A 24,561-nucleotide genomic window follows, 5' to 3' on the forward strand; every position below is an offset into this window, starting at 1 on the left:
TTTACATCCGCTGCTCCCCGGTCTGCCTTAGGGTTCTCAAGCCTGAGACTGTGCGCATATCACAGACCGCATTCATTGCTTTTTTGTGAGTTCTGTGGGCAGAGTGAAGGCAGCGTTCGTTGTGACGGTTGTTCCGCTTAGGCAACTGGTAACCGGCGGAGCCTTACCGACTCTTTTCCTGTTTGGTGGACTTCCATGGCGGAGTGCTCCTCGGCCGAGCTTGCTGTTTAACAAACGCGAACCCGAGCCCAGGAGCGGTTCTAGGACGCAGCAGGACATGAGGCCACAGCACTGAAATTGGAGGAGAAGATGCCCTTGGCAGAGATCGGAGAAGTTTGAGGGCGGTACTTGGCCGCGATTCCTGAAGCCCACATGAGACCGAACGGAGCAACCCTAGTCCAATTCAGGAGGAACAGCTGCCATACCGGTGAGCCTTTGTAAAAGGGGAAGAGCAGGAGAAACTCACTTGGTGATTAAACTGATGGTCTTGAGAGCGGGCGAGCCATGAACACCGGAGATTGGGGCTGCCTGACACTAAGATGGCGGCTGGTTGGGACAGAGCCCAGAGAACAGTGATCTACTATTGCCTGCTGATGAAAGGCCCGGGCCCCCACATTTCCTGATGTTGCTGCATGCCTAGCCTTAATGAAGAGTGCACAGCTTTAATGGATTGAAGAGGCTCAGGTCATTGAGACTCAGATCCTACCATATTGTGCCAGAAACAGCCTGCCTTGAAAGAGAGTCAGCCTACAAACAACTCCCCACCTCACTGTTTGATCGCGCTGGAATACAGGAACTATTGAGGGAGGCATGGTACGTGCTGCAGCACAGTCTGAGGAACCAGCTGGATAAGTGCCACGGAGCAAGCACCGCTTGGTGTTTGAATTATGCTCAAGGTTTCCCAGTAACAACGGGACTGGTGCAGCAGATGGAGCGATGACGTGGTCCCCCCAGGCGGAAACCATGAATATTGTACTTACCGTGGAGACTGAGCAACATGGCCGATGCCCGGAGGAGCAGTTTAGGCAGCAATAGAGGAGTTTGGCTCTGGTTCACCCCCACAACCGTCACCTACCCAGCTGGACATTGGACATAGTTTTTCTGCGTCTCCCCACTGTGTTTCCTTCCGTCCACCACTTCCTTCCTCCGTGATCCTGTGGCTACCTCCCCTTTCCAGCTGAAATGTTAATATCTCTTGTTAATGTGTAATCACTGTTTTTCTCCTTACGTTTATTCTTGGCTCCTGTAACTGATGTAATTTTGTAATCTGTAACTCGCTGATCCTCATGTAAAGCTGCGGTGCCTGATCAACTTTGGCTGATGCCGGGTTGAGCTGTCATATGCAGCTATAGAGGAGTTTGGCTCTGGTTCACCCCTCGGCCGGCACCTACCCAGCCAGACATCGGACATTGTTTTCCTTGCCTCCCCATTGTGTTTTCCTACCTGCATTTCCTACCCCCGTTTACCATTCCCCCTCTACCTCCTCACTCCCCATAATGCGTGTATTCACGCCAATAAACTCACATAATTGTTAAATCTCATGTTTTTTCTTTTCTCCTATGTCTATACTTGTCTATGTAATTATGGAACCTGTAACTCACTGATCCTCATGTGCATCAGAGAAAGAATGGGATTATAAGTGTGTTTATTAGAATGTCTTCTTTTAATCCAATATGCTTTTTAATACACATGTGTGTGCATGTGTATATATATATATATATATATATATATATATATATATATATATATATATATATATATATATATATATATATATATATATATATATATATATATTCACTGAAAAAACCATAGGTTTTACACCAGTTATAGTTAGCTGGAAGTTTTACTCGCATAAAACCATTGAAATTCCCACGTTATAGTTAGTTGGACTCACTATAACTTGCGCGTGAAATGCACTGCTGATGACGTCACATATTACATCACTCATGACATGGTCAGTCACATCACTCATGACATCACTGATGACACCATCCAGTGAATGTGTGCCTTTCTGAAAAATAAATATTAGTGAGTAATGTTTAAATATTTAAAAATATTTATTAGTATATAACTTGGTGTATAAGTGGCTGCATGGGTTGGTGAGTAGCTACATGTGTATGTATATGGGTTATTAGATGTTTTTCTTAGTATCAGTATGAGTGTTTGTATGGTTTGGTAGGGGTGTTACTTAGCACATGGATGCATGAGTGACTGACTCTCTGTTTGTATGTGTTTTGAAGACAGCATATGTGCAGGACTGCATGGGTGGATGAGTGTGTATATGTGTGTGTTGGTGACTGAATGACTGTCTCACTAGTGTCTTTATCAGTAACTACATATGTTTTAATCTAGTATATGTGAATATTGATGTATATAAGTGAGTATATGTGAGAGTGAGGGATTGTAAGAGTTCCTGTTTAAATTAGTATGTGTCTCTATAAGTGATTGTTTAAGAGAGTAAGTATGTGTACGTTTCCTTAGAAGTAAAGTGGTAGTGTGTGTATAGCTGTATATGCAAATAAATGGATGTTCAATAGTTTATTTGCATGTGTGAGTATGTGTGTGAGTAACTTTTGGATGCCTGTCAGTGTGTAACAGGATGTATAGGTGTATCACTACATATGATGAGTGAGTATATCTATGAGTGACTATATAGAACTGTTGGTGAATGAGTGGATGTGTATATAGATGGTGGAATTATTGAATTGGTTGTTGTAAGTGGTATGGGTATCTCCATTTTTTTGAAAATGTTAGTTTCTATTTTTGAATATGTGTTTCAAGGGTTACATTACAGTGAAAGAAGGTCTGTCACTCTGTCACAAGGATGGTGTCATCAGTGATGTCATGAGTGATGTGACTGACCATGTCATGAGTGATGTAATATGTGACGTCATCAGCAGTGCATTGCACGCGCAAGTTATAGTGAGTCCAACTAACTATAACGTGGGAATTTCAATGGTTTTATGCGAGTAAAACTTCCAGCTAACTATAACTGGTGTAAAACCTATGGTTTTTTCAGTGAATTTAATAGGTTTTTTTAATGCTAATTTCTAACTATAACTGGTGTGAAACCTATGGTTTTTTCAGTGAATTTCAATGGTTTTTTAATAGCAAATCTTTATAGGTATGAAATGTAAAAAAATGTTAACAAATTTTATATTGTATAATTATGTCAAATTTTTAAATTTATTTTTTATTTTTAACCCCGGGGCGCTCCCGGGGCGCGTACCGGTGAAGGCACGGGTAAGCGCAATGTTACGGCGTGCCCTGGGGCGCGTACCGGGGAGCGTCCCGTTAGCGCTATTCTCGCAAACGAAAACAACATCGTGACGTATCGCGTAGACGCGTGATGCGTCATATGACGCACAGCGTAAGCGCACCCGGAAGCACGCGTGCGCATACGATCGCGCAACATCCTGACGCGCTTACGCAACGCGCCCCGGGTCGCGACTACGAGCGCGCCCCGGGGCGCGTAGCGTAAGCGCGTCGGGTCATGTGACCTGAAAATAAAACTTTTCATTGGTTCATTTCACTTTTGGTTTCCTAATGATGTATGGCCAGGTCATGTGACCTAAAAATAACACTTTTGATTGGTTTAGAACAGTTTTCTTTTCCAAATGATAAAAGACCCCACCTTTTTTCCTCATTCTACCTTTGTGCTTTGAGAGAGGAAGACCTGCAGTTATTTCAGTCGAAAATGGCTACATTAGCTGCAGCTGCTGGAGCTTCTGGTCCACCGCCACCACCACCACCACCACCACAAGGACCACCACAACTTCACAGTGGTGGAGATCAAGAAGAGGAGGAGGATGAGGAGGAGGAGGAGAGGAGATTCGTCCGAGAGGACAATATAACCTACAAACCTAAAGAGCACATCATCTGGCAGTTTTTTTCAATCCCCAATGACAAAAAAAAGTAAATGCGCCTAAGGCAACCTGCTTAATATGCCATCAGGAGCTGTCAAGGGGGAATCCCAACAAAGAGTACTCCTTTGGCAACCACACCATGATCAGGCATATGCTACGCAGGCATCCAAATAACTATTCTAGGGCAGAGGTCAGGGAACTGGCCAGAAACCCTGTCCAATCTTTTGCCAGCACCTCCCAAACTAATGATCCCACCCCATCGGGATCGGAAGTTAGGGAAATGTGCTCCACCATACAAAGAAAGTTTCACAATTTAAAAATGGTTTGTATTTTTTGGACAAACAATATGCTATGGACAGCAAAGCATCACACTTATTAACCTTGCTTGGGATAACCACAAGTGCCCAAAGAAACATTGATTTTTTCCGACTTTTTTGTTGCTCCTGTTGAGCCCTTTGGAATTCCCTATTTTTTGTTTCTCCCCTTAAAAAATAAAAAAAAAACATAAAACTTCAGAAAAGCCAAAAAAAATAAAAAATGTTCCAAAAAAACAATAAAAAAATATAAAACAACAAAAACAATAAAAAAACAGTTCTTTTTAGAACTACCTTTAATTTATAAAAATAAACCCATAGTTTTAAAGAATCTGTGTCCATCTTTTTTCTACAGGGTACGCGTACCGGTACGCTCCCCGGGGCGCGTACCAGGCCCTCCCCCCGCGAAAATCGAAAAAAAAATACTTTTTTTTTTGACCCGCAGGACCCTTTTATGGCCCCCACATCAAACCTAGGGGGTCAGGGGGGGTCTACCTTGCCCCCTTTTGATTATTTCCCCCTTTGTTTTTACCACCTCTTGTGTCTCGATCCTACCGAGACACAAGATGGCGGCCGCTCCGGACTGTTTAGAATGTTTACAGACACCCGAGAGCCAATCAGCTTTCCGTGCGCAAGTTGCGTGGCGCGCCCGGAGCGCTCCCCGGTACGCGTACCGGGGCGCGGCTATAGATATCTAAATTTTTTTTAACCTAAATTACTCAAAATCCTCTGGAACACATATCTTGAGACATAGCAAAGGCACATCGGGCTACCAGTCCCTACAATTTTGCCAAGTTTGGTGAAAATCCATTCAGCCGTTCGAGCTAAAAGTGCGACCGACCGCCCTATGGAAATTAACATGGGGAAAACACGTTTTGGGACCCACCTTTTATCTCGGCCCCCGCTTGACGAATACCCCCCAAACTTTCAGAGAAGGAGCGGAGAGCCGCGAGGCAAAGTTGCTGAAAAATTCAGGCAGATTCCTCAACCGGCGCCAAAGTTATTCCCAATAGAATGTTGCGATTTCCCTATGGAAATCAATCCTAACTATAACTACCTACTGGCGACCGCCAGTAGGTAATATATATATATATATATATATATATATATATATATATATATATATATACACATACATATATATATGTAAACAATCACAAATAAAAATTATTTGGTAACAATGAACAACAGCCCAGAATTGAATTGAAAGTAGAGACAAAAACCAAAGGAGCTGCTCCTCTCTGCCAATAAATGCAGCGGGCTTTGTTTCGAATAGTAAACATACCACTGATAATGTATTTTGTTTCATTAAATGAACTCACCCCTTCTTCATCAGGCAGACTAGTCAAGCTGTACGCCTTGCCTTTGGGTGTTCCACCCTGAATAAAAAACAAGAATTGTGCGTGTCAACATTGAGAAAGGAAAATAAGCAGTCTTGTACATTTTGCAGCTTTTAATGTTGATCTTCTCTGGATGTCACTCCTTTTATGGTCAACTATTTTTTATTACAGATAACGAATACAGGTACTCATCCCATAACCCAGTCGGATTGGCAAGGAGAGCACTTTTTTACATTTTGATTAAAAGAAATGTATCATCTCTAAAACGACATCTAGCTTATTTCTGACCCCAAGCACCAGCAACACAATTAAAAAGTAAGGTCCCTGGACTGGCCCATTGTTCCACTCACAAGCCATTGTCAATTGTTGTTCATCAGCCCTCATGTTACCCACAAGTACCTCATGAATGTCCACTATATTATCATCTTAACAAATCTTCCAGAACTATCTACGGGGGTCAAAGAAGATTACATGACACAGAAAAATAAGGCAATGCATTGGCTGAAAATGAACTCGGGATGAACGAGCTAGTACATGTAAGAAGAGTGGCCTGGCTTGGCATACATCCAAAGGATAGAAGAGGGGACTGTATTATTATCAACTTAAGGAGTCACCGTTTAGTAAGTTGTTACATGACCATGTCCAGATGACATCTCCCTTGTGTAAGATCAAAGCCCTCCCATTAGGGTTCTTTAATAGACAAATGCCCACATGCATCAAAGTCAATTGCATTCGCAAATGGTGCGAATCGCAATTTTCGGCCGTTTGCGAATGCAATTGACTAATTTGGAATGCATCATGCATTTCGCAATTTTAGGAATCGCAACCATGTTGCGATTTCTAAAATTGCGATTGCATTTAAGAAATCGCAATTTCAGATTTCTTAAATGCAATGCATGATCATTTTTAAATTGCAAATTCGCTATTTGGAAGTGGTAAATTAGCATGAAGTTGAACTTCATGCTAATTTACCGAAAACTTTTATATATGCACAAATTGCATTTTTGAAAGTTTTAATTTACACACACACATGCCCTTGCGGCATGTGTGTGTATAAATTGCATTTAATGTTACATTTCAGGTGTGCAAGGAGGGGTTCTTTGGACCCCCCCTGCACCCTTGAAATTGCATTCACATTTTGCGAATCGCAATTTGAAATTTGCAAAATGTGAATGCTTTCCCATTCATTCCTATGGGCCTTTTGCCCCATAGGAATCAATGGGAAGGGTTTTCCTTAATTGCGATTCGCAAATTGTGAATCGCAATTAAGGAAAAATACCGAATCTGAAAAATAAATGCGAATTGTTCATGCATTGTAGTTTGCGATTTCTAAATTGCGATTCCTTAATTTTCGCAATTTAGGAATCGCAAACGGGTGCAATGATGCATGTGGCCGAAAGACCCTCCCTTAGACAAACAGTCCCAGGGCGCTGACCGTCTCAAGAGCGAGCCCAACACCCACATGCCAGACAATATGATGGACCTCTTCTCCAGGATGGTTATTTTTACTCTCCCTTTGCAACATCAAATAGATTTACCACATTATGCCATCTTGATGAGCAGGACTGACAAAAGGAGTCAAACTGGAATAGTACATGTAGGAAGGCCCGAGTATGCCAGGATTCTACACAAAATGAGTCAGCTTGATTGGAATGAATGGATATTACCACAGATCATATGGTTATTAAATCCTGGAGTGTTGCGGGGATAAAAAGCAAAATGGGGTATCCTGATTGGCTAAACCTCATAGAATCAGCTTACATTATTTGTTTGCAGGAAACCTGGCATAGGGAAGATGTTCAGTTACACGTTTTGTTATCAATCGTAAGGCCAGCTACTCCTTCTGGAAGCGGGTAAGAAAAGGGCAGATTGGCAGCATTTATTTAAATTTTAGCTCCTATTGTAATTAGAAAACAACGTAATAGTTCACTGTATTATCAGATGGTGCACCTAGCATTAGAGCAGAATCTTGAGGTTGTTCTGATCAACTTCTATAGCAATGTTTTTAATAACTTATGAAATATGGTTGTTGTAGAATTGGGTAAGGACATTAGGACTTTTGTGAAAAAAAAGGAACTGATTACATGTTGGTTTGGGCTGGGGATTTCAAAAAGAGCGAATGTCAGCGCCCTTACAGCCTTGTATGTGGCTACACAGACTGTTATGGGAAAGATCAACCCCGTTTTCCCCATGATTTGGAAGGGGAATCCTTAAATTAACTAATGTATAGCTTAGACATTGAATTGTTAGAAGAAGTAGGGGAGCCAAATGTCGTTCTGATACCTACTTTCCATGGGAATGGGCCTTGTTCCATCATAGACCATATGCTCATCTATGTAACCAAGCCCAATTTGGTCAGATCACTTAAGATAAAACCATCAGTACATAGTGACCATTCGGTGCTTAAGCTTACACTTAATATATTCTTCTGCAAGACAAAGGGTACTAAATTAGCAATGCCCATTAGACCAGTGGGTACAAAAGGGGTCAGTTTAAAATGGGCAGGAATTACTGGAAATAGGCTATTATAATCCGTAGATACGGAGAACACTGAATATTTGCCATCTGTACCAAATGGTGAGTAAACTATGAAAGACTCCTAATAGCTTTTCAGAACATTGCAGTCACAGGAGCAGATAAACTGATGGCCCCAATCAAGGCCTAAGGGGTAATAGTAAGACTCATGGCTAGTTTAAGAAACATTGTACCAAAGCCAGTAAGGAGCTAAGGAAACCATTACAGAAAAGTCAAAAAAACTGGGGGCACATCCAAGAATTAAGAAGGAACTATAAGCCGGTTCTTACTATCAGAAAAAAGGAACTACAGGAGCAAGCTTGGGAGAACCTAGTAAGGGCAGCAGATACATGGAACTGCAACTTGTTTTGGAAAACCGATAATACCCCTTTTCTAAATTATAATTTAATGTCGACCCTGGAGGTCGCAGTTGCTTGCAAAGCATGGATGAGCCCTTTTGTAGGGATTTGTAACCCAAATAATGTTGATATTGGTTCTATTGGGGCTATATTTAATGTGCCAGGACCTTCACTGGCTACCTGTCAAGAAATGAACCACCTTCAAGCTCCTCACGCATGATTACAAAGCCCTACACAACACCGGACCTGCATACCTCAACCACCTCCTCTCCTTCTACACTCCCACCAGACATCTCCGCTCCGCACAACTGGCCCTAGCCACCATCCCATAGATTTGCAAGACCACGGCTGGAGGAAGAGCCGTGGTCTTGCAGAAGACCTGGAACTTCCTGCCTATGCACCTCCGGCAATCACCATCTCTACCGCCATTCAGAAAGGGCCTCAAGACCCGAATCTTTGACTGAACTGTAGACCCCCCTCAACTCAGTACCTTGAGACCCACATGGGTGAGTAGTCGCAATTGATAAGATTACTGATTGATTGATTTAATAAATCCCTGAAGTTAATCACCATAGAGGAAGTTATTGTTGCACTTAAAAATAGTGCCCCCGGGAAAACTGACAGGGCCAGACGGGGTACCTGTCGACATCTTTAACTCAAGTATGCAGTGCAGCAGCACACGGCCATTTCCCCAAAACATGGGGTGATAGTACCATAGTACCAATTTTTTAAAAAGGTGTTAGGGGAGACCCTATGAGCTATCACCAATATCCCTCTTAGACTCCTCTGTAAAAGTAACGGGGAGGGTGATTCTGGCCAGACTCAAAACCTGGGATTCGGATAACCATATATTGTCTGATTGCCAATATGGTTTAGGAGGGAAATTGGCTAGGTGGAGTAGCATCAAATTGCATTTCATGATAAGTAAATACACAGTAGCACGCCAGCGACATATCCACTTCTGTTTCGCAGACTTGAGCATTGCATTTGACTTAGTGAATCAAGTTATATTGTGGCAGACATTAGCCGAAATGGGTGCCCCTGTTGATATAATATGCCTTCTCCCACAGCTGTACGCCTCCTTAACAGATTGCGTGTACTGTTGGAAAAACAGGGACTTATAGATAAATTCAGGGTAACAAAAAGGCATTAGGCCGGGTTGTGTCTTGGCCCCTTTTTTATTTTTCCTATATATTAATGCGGAAGACACTATGCTCCAAAGCTTAAATGCAGATGCACACAAAACTGGTCCACGTGTTACCCCGATTTGACTATATGCAGATGACGCAGTGCTGATATCAAGGCTATCTAACACCCTCCAGCTTCGAATAGATAATATTGTATCCTTCATGGAGGGCAGAAGATTAAAACTTAACCGGACAAATATATACCTTGGTCTGCCGTAAGGGAAAAAAGAAGGACTGTGCAAATTTTGTTACAGGTAAAAAGTTTGAACAGGTAAAAACATTTAACTACCTGGCCATCCTGTTTTCACAGGATGGGTTATGGGGACCCCATCTAAAGAACGTAAACCTAAAATATTCTTGAGCTTATGATCCGCTCTTTAAATTAGCCAATAAATAGTAATGAAACTCATTAGTGAAATGGTAAAATTGTATAAAAGCAAATGCCTCCCAGTTATAATATATGGGGCACAAATTTGGAGTATAACAAATAGTGAATAGATCAAGACACAAAAAAATGCCATTTTAAGCAGACTGCTAGCAGTCCCGCATTCAACTCCATTTTACATAATCCAGAAAGAACTTGACCTCTTTTATATTGAAGATCACATGCATCTTAGTAGCATTATCAAATGCCACAGTATCTGGTCCAAACAAGGCACTTCTGTTACTAGAGACATCATAGGGGATTGCCTAGAACTTGACCAGTACGAACAAATCCCTTGGTTTAGATATATATTTATTTATTTGAAAGGTTTTATATAGAGCTGGCTAGACCCGTGGGTATCAGAGCGCTTTACAGGAGCAAAAGCAGTACAATAGGTATAAACAATTGTTCAGGGAGAAGCATAAACAGTCAAATACAACACAACAACTTGATTTAGATATAAAAAGGGACGGGTACGAGCAAAATACACGAGAGGGGGCAAAAGGGAAAAAGTAAAAACAGCCAGATTAAAACACCACGAGTGGTATGGAAATAAAAAGGGAGGGACAGGATAATTAACATGAGAGGAGGGTAGACCAATTTTACAAAGGTAATAAAAGCACACAAGAAGGGCTCAGCAATATAGTGAGGAGGTGGGCTTACAATCCGGAGGATTACCATGATATGAACGGCTAAATAAAATAAATGGGGGGAGACATGGTGAAGAATAGTAGGGCAAGCGAAGGAGAAACGATAAGGGTAGTGATGGGTGGGGAGAGATGGGGAAATGGGGAGGGGTGGAGTGGGGGACAGGTAACAGAAAAGATAGCTGCTGACTAATAAAGTGGGAAGCAGGAGAGATACGGGGTAAAGGCAAAAAGGATCATTAATACACGGGGGAGAATAGAGAGTAAGGTCAGAGGAGGGATTATGAATGAACGTATTTGTTAAGGTCTTTTTTAAAGCTGAAGTAGAATGGGTTGCAGTGCAGGTCATTAGAGAGTGAATTCCAGATGTTTGCGGCGTTGCCAGAGGAGGAGCGAGATTGGGTAGATTTCTTATTGAACAAACGGGGTATGAGGAGGAGAGTGTTTGTTCTTCTCGTCGGACGGGAGCACCCTGCTTTGTTGAGTTTATTAGTAAGGTAAGGCGGGGTTTGTTGGTGAAGAGCTTTGTGTGCAATGCAAGCAGTCTTGTAGAGGCATCTGCCTTCAATAAGTATCCAGTTGAGGGCTTTGATGGTTGTTGAGATGTGATCAAATCGTTTGCAATCAGTGATGAAAATGGAGCACGGATCTAAGGGGAGCGAGGTGTACTTTAGGGGTTCCTGTGAGGATAGCGTTGCCATAGTCAAGTTTGGAAATAACAAGAGGTTGGACAACACATTTGAAGTCATCTAAAGGAATGAAGGGTTACATTTTCTTAAGGTGTCGGAGAGTGAAAAGAGCTCCTTTAGCAGAATTTTTTATATGGTCATTCAGGGAAAGGTGTTTGTCAGGGTCAAACCAAGTGATTTGGCTGAGTTGGATAAGGAGAGCGAGCAATTAAGGGCATTGAGGTCAGAGAACCAGCTTTGGATGGGGAGTCGGTTATTTTTGGGGAGAAGAGAATGATTTCTGTTTTTTTCGGGTTCAGTTTGAGATGGTTAGAGAAGAACCAGTCCTGGATCTTACTCAGGGCGTTATTGAGATGGAGTATGTCAGAGGGGGATCTAATCTTGTAGTAAAGTTGTGTATCGTCAGTTTAGAGGTGTTCATTGATTCCAGGTTGTTTCAAAATGAGGGTAAGGGGTTCCATGAAGAGGTTAAAGAGGGAGGGGGAGAGGATAGAGCCCTGGGGGACGCCCAGGGAGACAGGTGTAGGGCTGGAGAGGCAGTATTGGATTTTGATTTGTTGTGTTCTGTGCTGAAGGAAGGAGTAGAAACATTTGAGGATCAGACCATTAAGGGCGAAGCGACCTTTAAGTGAGTTCAGCAAGTCAGAATGGTTAACAGTATCAAAGGCTGCAGAGAGCTCAAGGAGTATAAGAAGGCAGGATTCATCATTATCGAGGGAACATTGAATGTCATCCACGATGTTTAGCATAGCGGTTTCAGTACTACACCTTTTCTGAAGCCAGATTGAAGGAGTCAAGTAAATTTATATTCCCTATGTGTTTGTCCAATGGAGCAATGCACATTTTTCGATGGCTTTAGAGAGAAGAGGGAGGTAAGATATAGGGCGGAGAGATCATTGGGGTCAGCAGTGGTTTTTTTTCCAATAGGAGTGATTTGACCGAGTTGAAGGGAGTCAGGGATGCAACCAGTGGCAAGGGAGGAGTTGATGATATTGGTCCAAGAAGTAGCAATGTTGTGATTAAGTTGGTGAACAAGGATAGAAGGGAGGGGATCTTTGGTATGCGAGCTTGGCTTAAGTTTAGAAATGATATTGAACACTTCGAGCTCAATCATAGGTCAGAAATTATGCCAGGACGCATTGTTTTTCAGAAGTAAGTTAGGAGAGTGGTCATCTGGGGAGTTGGTGGTGGGTGGGTAAGTGGGAGGATTACATGGTTGGGGGGAGTTAGTAAGGGGGCGTGTCATTTGAAGCGTTAGGGGATTAGGGGGGTTTGTCGTAACCAGAGGAAGATGAAAGACCTGGTCAATTTTGGCCATTTTGGCCGAAAGGAAGTTAGCAATTTATTTGCATCTCTCAGTTGAGGCCACCAACTCAGGATGGGAGGAAGACGTTTGTTGAACATTTCTCTGGGCCGATTTTTGGTATGCTCAAGTTGAGCTCGGAAAAAGGTTACCTTTTTCCAGAGAATGTGTTTCTTGTAAATTGATCTGGCCGATCTGAGGAGGGCAAGGTGAGAGGAAGAGGGGTGTTGTCTCCATGATCTTTCAACCAGTCTAAGTTGTCGTCTTTCCAGCTGGAGTTCCAGGTTGAGCCAAGATTTGGACAGACATTTTCTTTGGTGCTTAAGTTGAAGAGAGGAAATTTGGTCCAGGACGTCGCTAATGGTCTTATTAAAGTGCTCTGTGAATTCATTAACATTTTGGGAGAGAAGGGGGGGGAGAAGGTGTGCTTGGAGTTTAGATTCAAGAACACTAGGGGGGATTTGTTTGAGGTTTCTGGTCACTTCAAGTGTTTGGTATTACTGGTAGGGGGTAGTGGGGCAATGGAAGCAATCTGAAAAAGGATGGGGTGATGGTCAGATCAGCCTATGGGGATGATGTTAGAAAGGGATCTCAGGTCAGTGCTGGAAATCATGGCATCGAGTGTGGCCCCTTTGTTGTGGGTTGGTCTGCAAGAAAGTTGCTTACGGTCATTAATCTCTAGAAGGTTGGAGAGGCGCATGACAGTGGGATCCTCAAGATTATTCCAGTGGATGTTGAAGTCTCCTAGAAAAAGATTTTTCGAGACAGAAAGGGAGGAGTGTGAAAAAAGGTCAGAAAATTCATCAACAAAAAGAAGAGGTTCAACAGGAAAGAGATAGATATGTAGTCTAATCGTAGGAGAACCCTGAGAGGTGAGTTCAACGCCGAGGTATTTAAAGGTAGAATGGTCAGAGTTTTTTAGAGGGGTGATTTGAAGTTCATTTTTGAAGATTATAGCTAGTCCTCCCCCTATTCTGTTGGGTCGGTCTTTCCTAATGATGGTGTAGCCGCCGGGGTGTGTGGGGGTAAGTAAGTCAAGGATAGTCGTTGAGTGTTCATTTAGCCAGGTTTCTGTCAGGAAGGCGATGTCATTAGCCTCACAGAGGATGGTTTCAGATATTTCCGTCACATGATGGACTGCAGATCGGCAATTAACAAGCATGCAAGACAGGGGTTTGGGGTTGTCATTTTTATGTTTTGCAAGAGTGGATGCAGGTAAGTTGGGCTGGGAGTTGAGGAGAGATGGGAGAGGAAGGGATTCAGTTAATGCCCATAACCACTGGGACACTGGCAGTTTTACAAGGGTGGACACAGGAAAGTTGGGCTGGAGGTTGAAGAGAGATGGGAGATGAGGGTGTTCTGTTTATTCCATAATCACTGGGATCTTGGAGTAGGGGAGAGGGAGGTCAGTTGTTAAAGGCTTAAGAATGTAGGAGTTCACTAGGTTCGTAAGGTCAGAAGTGGAGAGGTAACTAGTAGCACGGAATGGTCTGTGAGTACTATTGCTGAGGGGGATAGTGGGCCATCGTATGTGACGGGAAAGGATATGGTAAGGGCAAAATGAGTCAGTAAGAATAGGGATTTTGAAAGAAGTGGAGGAAAATGGCAGTGTTTGGGTCCCTGCAGGCATTCTACAATTCAGTAAGGAAGAGTTAAGAGCCGTCTTTTTAGGAATCGGGTAGGGGGGGTTCTCACAGAGATTCAAGTGAAATAACAAAGGTGACAGTGGAAAGTTATTGCAAGGGACCAATGCAGCAAGGGGTACAAGGTTACTTGACTATCATGACTAATAATCAGGACAAATCTTACTTGACCAAGCTTCCAATTAATTCACCATAATGCTGCATTTCCTAAATCAAAGGCATGGTCATCAAATTTACCCAAGTGCCCATGCGATGAAAAAGCTGGTCAATCCACTATGGACTTAATGCTGCTCTGTACATTTTATAAAGTCATAAGATTAAGAGTACTCCATCCGTTATTCTTATCCCAGGGTCTTATTTATTATAGGATGGCCTTTGATTTTCTTAGGAAATTGCCAGATGTTTACACCTGTCACCCTATTGTACCCTTTATTCAGAACGCAATCAGGAGATGCAAATCCTTAGGGCACCTTCATGGGCTGTGTTATGAGGCAGTTTAAATAATGGGCCGAGATCTTTATGCCTACTTCCTAAGACAAAATAACACGTAAAGCCCTTTGTGTAGCCCCAAATCAAATAATGGGTTTACAATTAGCTCTTTTTAGCTGGAGAGTTTAATTATTTCTCTCCGCTGTGCCTTTAACGATTATTTTTTTTATTTATTTAAGAGTTTTTATTGATTATATCATTTTAATTTTGTTGCGCTCTAACGACTATATTACCACAAATGAGCTTATATGGTCTATGTAATACTTCTCATGCCTACAAGCTTAGTTATGGCGTTAGGAGTACGATTTTTTAGAGCAATTGATATATATGTACGTTTCGTATAATTTTATGTCGATTTTGTTTTATATTGTTTTTTATGACATCGTAATATTTTATGCTGGCTATGGGTGAGAGTTTTTAATGTATGCATTTGGTTTGTTGTACTTTTATGGATTCTTGCTAAAATCCGAACATAGGGGTTGATTACGATGGTAGAAGGACCGCCACCGCCAACCATGCAGTGGTGGTCCTTTCGTACGCCGACCGCAAGTTTCCCTGCTAAATAAGAATGGCGGGGGGAATCTCACCACGACCGTGGCGGTCGCAAAGACCGTCCGCCACAGGACTGCCACAGTCAATCCTTACGATTGCCTGGTGGAGCGTTCTTCACCGGTAAAATGGTGGCGGGGCCTAGCAGGCACAGTCTGCCAAATTACGATGTTGACTGGAGTCAGCCTTTCCACGGCGGTGGAACCGCCATGGAAAGGCTGGCGGGGATTGGGTTTCGGGGCCCGTTGCAGGCCCCCCTTGTGTTGGGGGAGGCAAGGGTGCACGTGGGGGTACCCATGGTACACCCCTACATTTCATAGCAGTATATGGCAGGCACCGTGTGGTGCCTGCCACCTAGTACTGTGAAATGCACAGCATGGCATTTTGCATCACAGCGGGAGCTGCTGTCAGCAGCAACTGCTGCAATGTTAACATGCAGGATCCGACCACCACGGTGGCGGTCGCATCCTGATCCGGTGTGCGGGACAGCCGCATGCATGGCGTACGGTCCCAGTTTACACCAGGATGGTGGACGGACTCTAGTCTGTCCGCCATCCTAATGAGCCTCAAAGTTTGATTTGATTTGAATGAATGGGATTATCAGGTTGTTTACTAGAATGTCTTATTTTAATACAATATGGTTTCTGATATAGGTGTGTGTATATATGATTTTATATGAAGCTCCCTTTGAGGAGTGAAACGCGTTATGGAGGACACTGGTCTGGCATTTTCACCTTGATAAATAAACGGATGGAACTGTTCGCAAGTCTGGCTTTGACTCTTCCTTGAGGTTTCTGATTGGGTGCAGAGGTCCTTGCCTGGCGTAGTCCGCCGATTTACTGGCGGTCAGGATTTGCAGAGACATATATATATATATATATATATATATATATATATATATATATATATATATATATATATCAGCAACCCAACTCCGGTAAAGAAGAGGCTGTCTACAGGGCGGTCCGCGGTCAGGCCACCGGAAGCCCTGCACAATGCCACACCAACACTTCCCCACTCGGGAGAGATCACCACGGACACTTCACATGGATTGCAGAAAGTTTATTCATGCAACTGCACAGCAACGCGTTTCGACTTAACGTCTTGATCACGCTAAAGAAGCTACCCAGTAAACACACTTACATATACTTTTGTGAACAAACATCGAAAAAGGACTTACACCTAAGTGAAAAGAAATTCATTGCGGTCCCGCCATTTTAGACTAGTCAAAAAAACCATGAAAATCATCATAATAAGATAAGTCCCAGAGTTCCCGATGGTAGGTTCCTGGAGGCATTGCTGGGGGGTTTTGAGTAATAATTAACTACTTGTGCATGCGTGCGGGAACCATCGGGAACTCTGGGACTTGTAGTTTCCCTACACCAACTGGGTACTACACAGGTGAGCTGCATCAAGAACTGAGGGGCGGTGCAGACTTGTTACTACAGGTTTATAAGGGCGGGACCCATCAGCAGAGTGCTGCATCTCTTGAGGAGGCTTTTGGGCGCTGACGAAGGCTATCACCGGCCAGAAATGCATCCGCCACTGACTTTGAAATAAACGCCTCCAACTGTTTCCCCTTGGGTCTCTGCTCCTTTTTTCTGGGAAGGAGATTTGTGCTACATATCCAGCGTCAGCCAGAGACGCATTCCAGAGTACCCCCGCTTCGCTTTGGGCTTGGACTTAACTGGCTTGAACTGTTCCAGTTCTTTTTGGTGCCAAAGGTGTTTGGATGGTCCTATGTCCGCCAAGGAGCCCGGGAAGAAATTTGGTAGTTGCGAGGTTATTAACCTCGCTCTGGGCAGCGTGTGATTTCACTGCAGTCCCTGCCGCATGTATCCCTGGACTTTGTGGCTGAACCGGTACAGGGGAGCAGAGGAGGCGCTGTTTTGGAGGACTGTAAAGCCGCTTTTTTAAGAAATCATTAACATTTTGTTTTTTTAATTTTGGAGGGCACACTTTGCTTCCCGCACGCATGCACAAGGAGTTAATTATTACTCAAAACCCCCCAGCAATGCCTCCAGGAACCTACCATCGGGAACTCTGGGACTTGTAGTTTCCCTACACCAACTGAGTACTACACAGGTGAGCTGCATCAAGAATTGAGGGGCGGTGCAGACTTGTTACTACAGGTTTATAAGGGCGGGACCCATCAGCAGAGTGCTGCATCTCTTGAGGAGGCTTTTGGGCGCTGACGAAGGCTATCACCGGCCAGAAATGCATCCGCCACTGACTTTGAAATAAACGCCTCCAACTGTTTCCCCTTGGGTCTCTGCTCCTTTTTTCTGGGAAGGAGATTTGTGCTACATATCGAGCGTCAGCCAGAGACGCATTCCAGAGTACCCCCGCTTCGCTTTGGGCTTGGACTTAACTGGCTTGAACTGTTCCAGTTCTTTTTGGTGCCAAAGGTGTTTGGATGGTCCTATGTCCGCCAAGGAGCCCGGGAAGAAATTTGGTAGTTGCGAGATTATTAACCTCGCTCTGGGCAGCGTGTGATTTCACTGCAGTCCCTGCCGCATGTATCCCTGGACTTTGTGGCTGAAGCGGTACAGGGGAGCAGAGGAGGCGCTGTTTTGGAGGACTGTAAAGCCGCTTTTTTAAGAAATCATTAACATTTTGGTTTTTTAATTTTGGAGGGCACACTTTGCTTCCCGCACGCATGCACAAGGAGTTAATTATTACTCAAAACCCCCCAGCAATGCCTCCAGGAACCTACCATCGGGAACTCTGGGACTTGTAGTTTCCCTACACCAACTGGGTACTACACAGGTGAGCTGCATCAAGAACTGAGGGGCGGTGCAGACTTGTTACTACAGGTTTATAAGGGCGGGACCCATCAGCAGAGTGCTGCATCTCTTGAGGAGGCTTTTGGGCGCTGACGAAGGCTATCACCGGCCAGAAATGCATCCGCCACTGACTTTGAAATAAACGCCTCCAACTGTTTCCCCTTGGGTCTCTGCTCCTTTTTTCTGGGAAGGAGATTTGTTCTACATATCCAGCGTCAGCCAGAGACGCATTCCAGAGTACCCCCGCTTCGCTTTGGGCTTGGACGTAACTGGCTTGAACTGTTCCAGTTCTTTTTGGTGCCAAAGGTGTTTGGATGGTCCTATGTCCGCCAAGGAGCCCGGGAAGAAATTTGGTAGTTGCGAGGTTATTAACCTCGCTCTGGGCAGCGTGTGATTTCACTGCAGTCCCTGCCGCATGTATCCCTGGACTTTGTGGCTGAAGCGGTACAGGGGAGCAGAGGAGGCGCTGTTTTGGAGGACTGTAAAGCCGCTTTTTTAAGAAATCATTAACATTTTGGTTTTTTAATTTTGGAGGGCACACTTTGCTTCCCGCACGCATGCACAAGGAGTTAATTATTACTCAAAACCCCCCAGCAATGCCTCCAGGAACCTACCATCGGGAACTCTGGGACTTGTAGTTTCCCTACACCAACTGGGTACTACACAGGTGAGCTGCATCAAGAACTGAGGGGCGGTGCAGACTTGTTACTACAGGTTTATAAGGGCGGGACCCATCAGCAGAGTGCTGCTTCTCTTGAGGAGGCTTTTGGGCGCTGACGAAGGCTATCACCGGCCAGAAATGCATCCGCCACTGACTTTGAAATAAACGCCTCAAACTGTTTCCCCTTGGGTCTCTGCTCCTTTTTTCTGGGAAGGAGATTTGTGATATATATATATATATATATATATATATAGATATATATATATATATATCTATATATATATATATATATATATATATATGTACCAATCCCCTCCAAATTCTGAAGGAAGCCAGGACGCTCAGAGTTCGTTGCAGAATATTTTAATGGCAGTAGAATACGGTGCGACGCGTTTCGCCGATAAGGCTTGCTCACGCTCGTCAACAACACATAGTCAGCCATTTTTAAATGCTGAAAAACACACCCCCAGTGTACTACAGTGTACTCAGACGTTAACACAAAGTCGCCATCTTATAATGTATAAAATACATTGAAAGAATTATCCTAAAGTGTAAATCATACAAAACAAAGCATTGTGCGCGTAAGGGGTTAAACATAATTCTTGCATGATGTATGCTAAGTAAATTTCAGCCACAGATAAGATATTGGGTTGCTATCCCTTCATGCGCTAGTAAAACCACATAGTCCAGTACAGATTGTTATCGAGTATCGTTCAATCATTATAAGCTAATATACTAAAGATCTTGTGATAGCGAGAAGTTGCGATCACGTGGTTTACTAGGAAACAATATCCCCGCGCTCATTGGCTGCTATGAATATGTCTGAAGTCAAACCCCATGTGATTGGATATCGTCGCTAGGTAACGAGGGAAACAACAAGGGTGGTGGAAAGTGACGCATCTGACGGTAACTTATCCGACGCCTCTAATTCTGGAATCCCTCAAGAACCTGTAGCAGCTATAAAGAAAAGGGTGAATTTTTTAGCTCAATATCAGATGATGAGTCAGAACCGGACAGAGACTTTTCAGGGGGACAAGGGGAATCAAAGAGGTCGAGGACGTGGAAGCAGAGGAGGAACAGGAGGAACAAGAAAGCAAAGAGGAGGAGGATCAAACGGAACAGAAGCTCCAATGGGAATGTCTACAAGGAGCAAGAACACCAAATGAACAAAACAGTGGTGAACCTCTCTCGCCATGTGCTAACTGAAGGTGAGAAAGAGATCTTGGCACTTGGCCTTTCTTTCTGTCCATCACAGAATATGAACTTTGCCCAGACTCGCATAGACTTGTTTTTATTTTCCAGAAAACTTAAATTAAAAAAGTGGTTCTGTACCAAAGTGAAGGACCCACCGGTCACAGGAGCCAGTAGTTCATTGAGTAACCTTGATGTAAATGATATTCTTTTTCTTGAGGAAATTTATGGTAGCAATGAAAATACGTCTGATGAACCTGAATGGGAAAGTTGGGGTTTGGACTTAGATAACAATCCGGGGTCCACATTTAAGCCCAAGAGTATATTTTTACCGACTATTCAATGTGATTCTATTGATGTGTTTGAACGTGGTGTACTTAAAGATCTTGTGAAGTTGAGATACAAGAAAATCCCTTATAACAATAAGAATCTAACCCAGACACAATTACTAGCCATTGATTCCCTTAAATCAGACAAGGAGATTGTTATAAGACAGTCTGATAAGGGGGGCAATGTGGTGGTACTAGATAAACAAAACTACATCAAGGAAGGCCTTAGACAACTACAGGATACCACCTGTTACTGCATCTGTGACAGGGAAGATGTATTAAGATCAATAGGGAAGTTCAGAGATCTATTATTGGAATGGAGGGACAAGGGTTTAATTGAGATGGAAGAATACCAGTATTTATATTGTGCCCATCCCAAAGTCCCAATATTGTACCTTCTCCCCAAACTCCACAAGGACCCAGATAATCCACCTGGTCGTCCGATCGTTTCCTCAATAGGATCCTGCCTTGAACATACATCGAAGTACATCGACCACTATTTAAGAACCTTTGTGGTGGGATTATCATCCTATGTTAAAGACACCACCCAATTCCTGAGCATAATCAATGGCATCTACTGGGAACGTGACTTTACATTGGTCACTTTAGATGTGTGCAGTTTGTACACAAGTATTCAACATGAATATGGGCTACAAGCGGTCAGACACTATCTGAACTCCAGGTCCATTTCCCTGCTATTGCATTCACAAATGCTTCTATCTATGGTAGACTTTTGTCTGAACAATAATTTTTTTTATTTTAATGACATCATGTATCGCCAGTCGCAGGGCACGGCCATGGGAACCTGCTTCGCCCCCAGCTATGCGAATCTTTTCATGGGCTGGTGGGAGGAGCAGGTTGTCCAAGAGATGGCGGAATTCACCAATGTGTCCCTGTGGCTGCGATACATTGATGATATTTTTTTCATTTGGAATGGTGATGAGAAGTCGGCGAAACAATTTGTTGACAAACTTAATAACAACACACTCAATCTAACTCTGACTGAACATATCAGTAAGAAGAAGATGGAGTTTTTGGATGTAGAAGTAGAAGTGATTGACAATACCCTGACCACTAAACTGTTTAGAAAAAGTACAGCAGGGAACAGCCTTCTGAAAGCATCCAGTTGCCATCCCAAAAGCCTCGTGTACAGTATCCCCTATGGAGAACTTTTGCGTGCCAGGAGAAACTGTAGCACACAAGAGAGTTACAAAGCTGAAGAAACAATCATGTGCCAAAGGTTCAGACAAAGAGGTTATGGCAATAAAATTATTGCCAAAGCCATAGAACGTAGTAGCAGCAAATCCCGTGAGGAACTGTTAGTTCCTAAACCACCTCAAGAACAAACTGAAACCATCAGATTCATCACTACCTTTTCTGGTCAATCCCATGATGTCAGACAAGTACTTAAGAAACACTGGCATGTCTTAAATACGGATGATCACCTCAAAAAATATCTAGGAGATAACCCCCAGATAACGTTTAGAAAGGGCAGATCATTACGTGATGAGCTCAGTAGCAATTATGTGACAGACACCAATCCCCCCACCCAAGCCACATCCAATGGATTCACATGCTGTAGGAGATGTAAGGCCTGCAGGTTCAGTACCAATTGTAAATCTCTCACCATACCTGGTACATCGAGGGTCTTTACCATTAAAAAGAGCTTATCCTGCAACACCCCCTACAGTATTTACCTGTTAATCTGCCCATGTAACAAGTGGTATGTGGGCAGTACCAAACATGAGGCCAAAAAGAGGGTGTTAGAACATCTGAGAGCGATTCGGAATCATACCAAGCAATATCCCGTCGCCAGGCACTTTTTTGACCACCACATGCAGGATGATACTAAGTTACGCATGGTGGTAATTGATTGTGTGGATCTGGGGGTACGGGGTGGTAACTGTGAGCTCTCCATGAGAAAACTTGAATCCAGATACATTATAGATTTTCAATGTCTGGCCCCTGTAGGATTGAATACCAGTGAGGAACTGGCCATTCATTTACATGAAGAATGATACACACATTACAATGAACTGTACTGTATATATGCTGTCTGTATTTTAAATCCTTTCATTTTAATTTCACTCACTTACACAAGAAACCTTTTCTTTCACAGACGTTATGTGGCATTGCGTATTATCATGAGTGGATTGGATTTGGATACTATTTCGTTTGGAACAATTTGTGGAAATACAACATTAATGCCCACTGGGGCAAGGACCTTGAACTGTCACTGAAATGGCGCGATCAATGATCACTCACGGCGCATTTGGACTCTATATCGTAACATCATTGTGTATATATTATAAATGTTGCAATCTAACACTATTATTCTTTTGCCCACTTGGGCAATGTTTGAATTGCTATTTACTGCTACACGTCCTTTCGTGACAAACTGTTGTTTCCCTCGTTACCTAGCGACGATATCCAATCACATGGGGTTTGACTTCAGACATATTCATAGCAGCCAATGAGCGCGGGGATATTGTTTCCTAGTAAACCACGTGATCGCAACTTCTCGCTATCACAAGATCTTTAGTATATTAGCTTATAATGATTGAACGATACTCGATAACAATCTGTACTGGACTATGTGGTTTTACTAGCGCATGAAGGGATAGCAACCCAATATCTTATCTGTGGCTGAAATTTACTTAGCATACATCATGCAAGAATTATGTTTAACCCCTTACGCGCACAATGCTTTGTTTTGTATGATTTACACTTTAGGATAATTCTTTCAATGTATTTTATACATTATAAGATGGCGACTTTGTGTTAACGTCTGAGTACACTGTAGTACACTGGGGGTGTGTTTTTCAGCATTTAAAAATGGCTGACTATGTGTTGTTGACGAGCGTGAGCAAGCCTTATCGGCGAAACGCGTCGCACCGTATTCTACTGCCATTAAAATATTCTGCAACGAACTCTGAGCGTCCTGGCTTCCTTCAGAATTTGGAGGGGATTGGTACATATTTGAGGCCTGTCGGTGGCCTAACCAGGACCGCGCCGGGACAACCCCACGCATCTACCGACACTGGAGGAGAGATATATATATATATATATATATATATATATATATATATATATATATATATATATATATATATATATATATATATATATATATATATATATATATATATATATATATATATATATCCACAGCCTTGGCTCAAATTTTCGCGATCCAATGGCGCTCTCTCCGCCGGTGCCGGACTACTAAGCAGAGCCCTGCTTTTTAAATATTGCACAAATCCCTTAAAGATAAGAGAAAAAGTCCGCACTCACAAAGAGTTTCTTCCCAATCTTCCGATTTATTAGTCAAAGTTCAGCTTATAAAGTTACAAACCAACGCGTTTCCCAACCCACAGTTGCTTGTTCACGGTAAATGTAACAAGTGTGCAGACTCCTCCTATATTTTCGAAGGACCCGCCACATTTTTCTGATGCTGATCTCACTTCCTGTGCGCCCACAGGAAGCTAGATGGGAAATGTAGTTTTTTAGTAAATTCTTTGTCCGTATGAAACCTTGTACACACACATTTATACAACAAATACCGGCCATACGTAAATTAATTACTTCATATATTCTATCAATGCTTTGATTCAGTACCTTTAGACAATTAAGTATCATTCGCCCCATTCTTATCCCGTGGCAGAATTCATAAACACTTGGAATTTTTACTTCTAAGCCCTCTAGTGGGCACAATCATTGTTGCATACATTGATCCCATAAATCTGCTGCCTGTGTAGGAAGCTCTAATCATATTTAATCATGCCCTCCGGTGTGCTTAATCAATGTTATGCAATTCGTAAAAAGGTTCCATTGTTAAGCTAATGATAATATAATAAATCAAGGGCATATTTATAACATATTGTAAACACTGATTTGGATTACTATACGTATTGACTGAGCAATGTATCTTACACTGTATATGGCCATATATAGCAATAGAATTACCCGTGTACTTCATGAAATCATAAACATATATATCCATTTTATCTACATTTAAATTTTTACATTTTTCATAAAAGAAAACCTAAAGTTTTCACTGTTATCTCTTTTCTCGTTCAAAGGCACATCATTTTATCAAAAAAAAAAAAAAACACCAAAAAGAAAAAGGAGAAATTATAAATGTACATAAAGTTCTTCACTCTGATTTAAACCCCATGGGGTCATTGTTCGAAAATTCAGGATTTGTCACTATTCTCTACATCTCAGTTGTTTTTCCTGATCTCCGCCCCTTAACAGAGATAACAGT

The 24,561-nt window shown here is 42.7% G+C and overlaps 1 protein-coding gene across 2 annotated transcripts in view; it reads right to left on the reverse strand.

Annotated features, from left to right (window-relative positions):
* Window positions 1-24,561, reverse strand: part of TEX55 (testis expressed 55) — a 532,765-nt gene that overhangs the window by 374,865 nt on the left and 133,339 nt on the right. For both annotated transcript variants that reach the window (XM_078656720.1, XM_078656721.1), the window contains exon 7: window positions 5,506-5,562. In XM_078656720.1, the coding sequence (XP_078512846.1) occupies window positions 5,506-5,562 (57 nt within the window). The remainder of the gene's footprint in view (window positions 1-5,505; window positions 5,563-24,561) is intronic.

This window comes from Lissotriton helveticus, chromosome 8 (genome assembly GCF_964261635.1).
Source record: "Lissotriton helveticus chromosome 8, aLisHel1.1, whole genome shotgun sequence".
Taxonomy (NCBI): domain Eukaryota; kingdom Metazoa; phylum Chordata; class Amphibia; order Caudata; family Salamandridae; genus Lissotriton; species Lissotriton helveticus.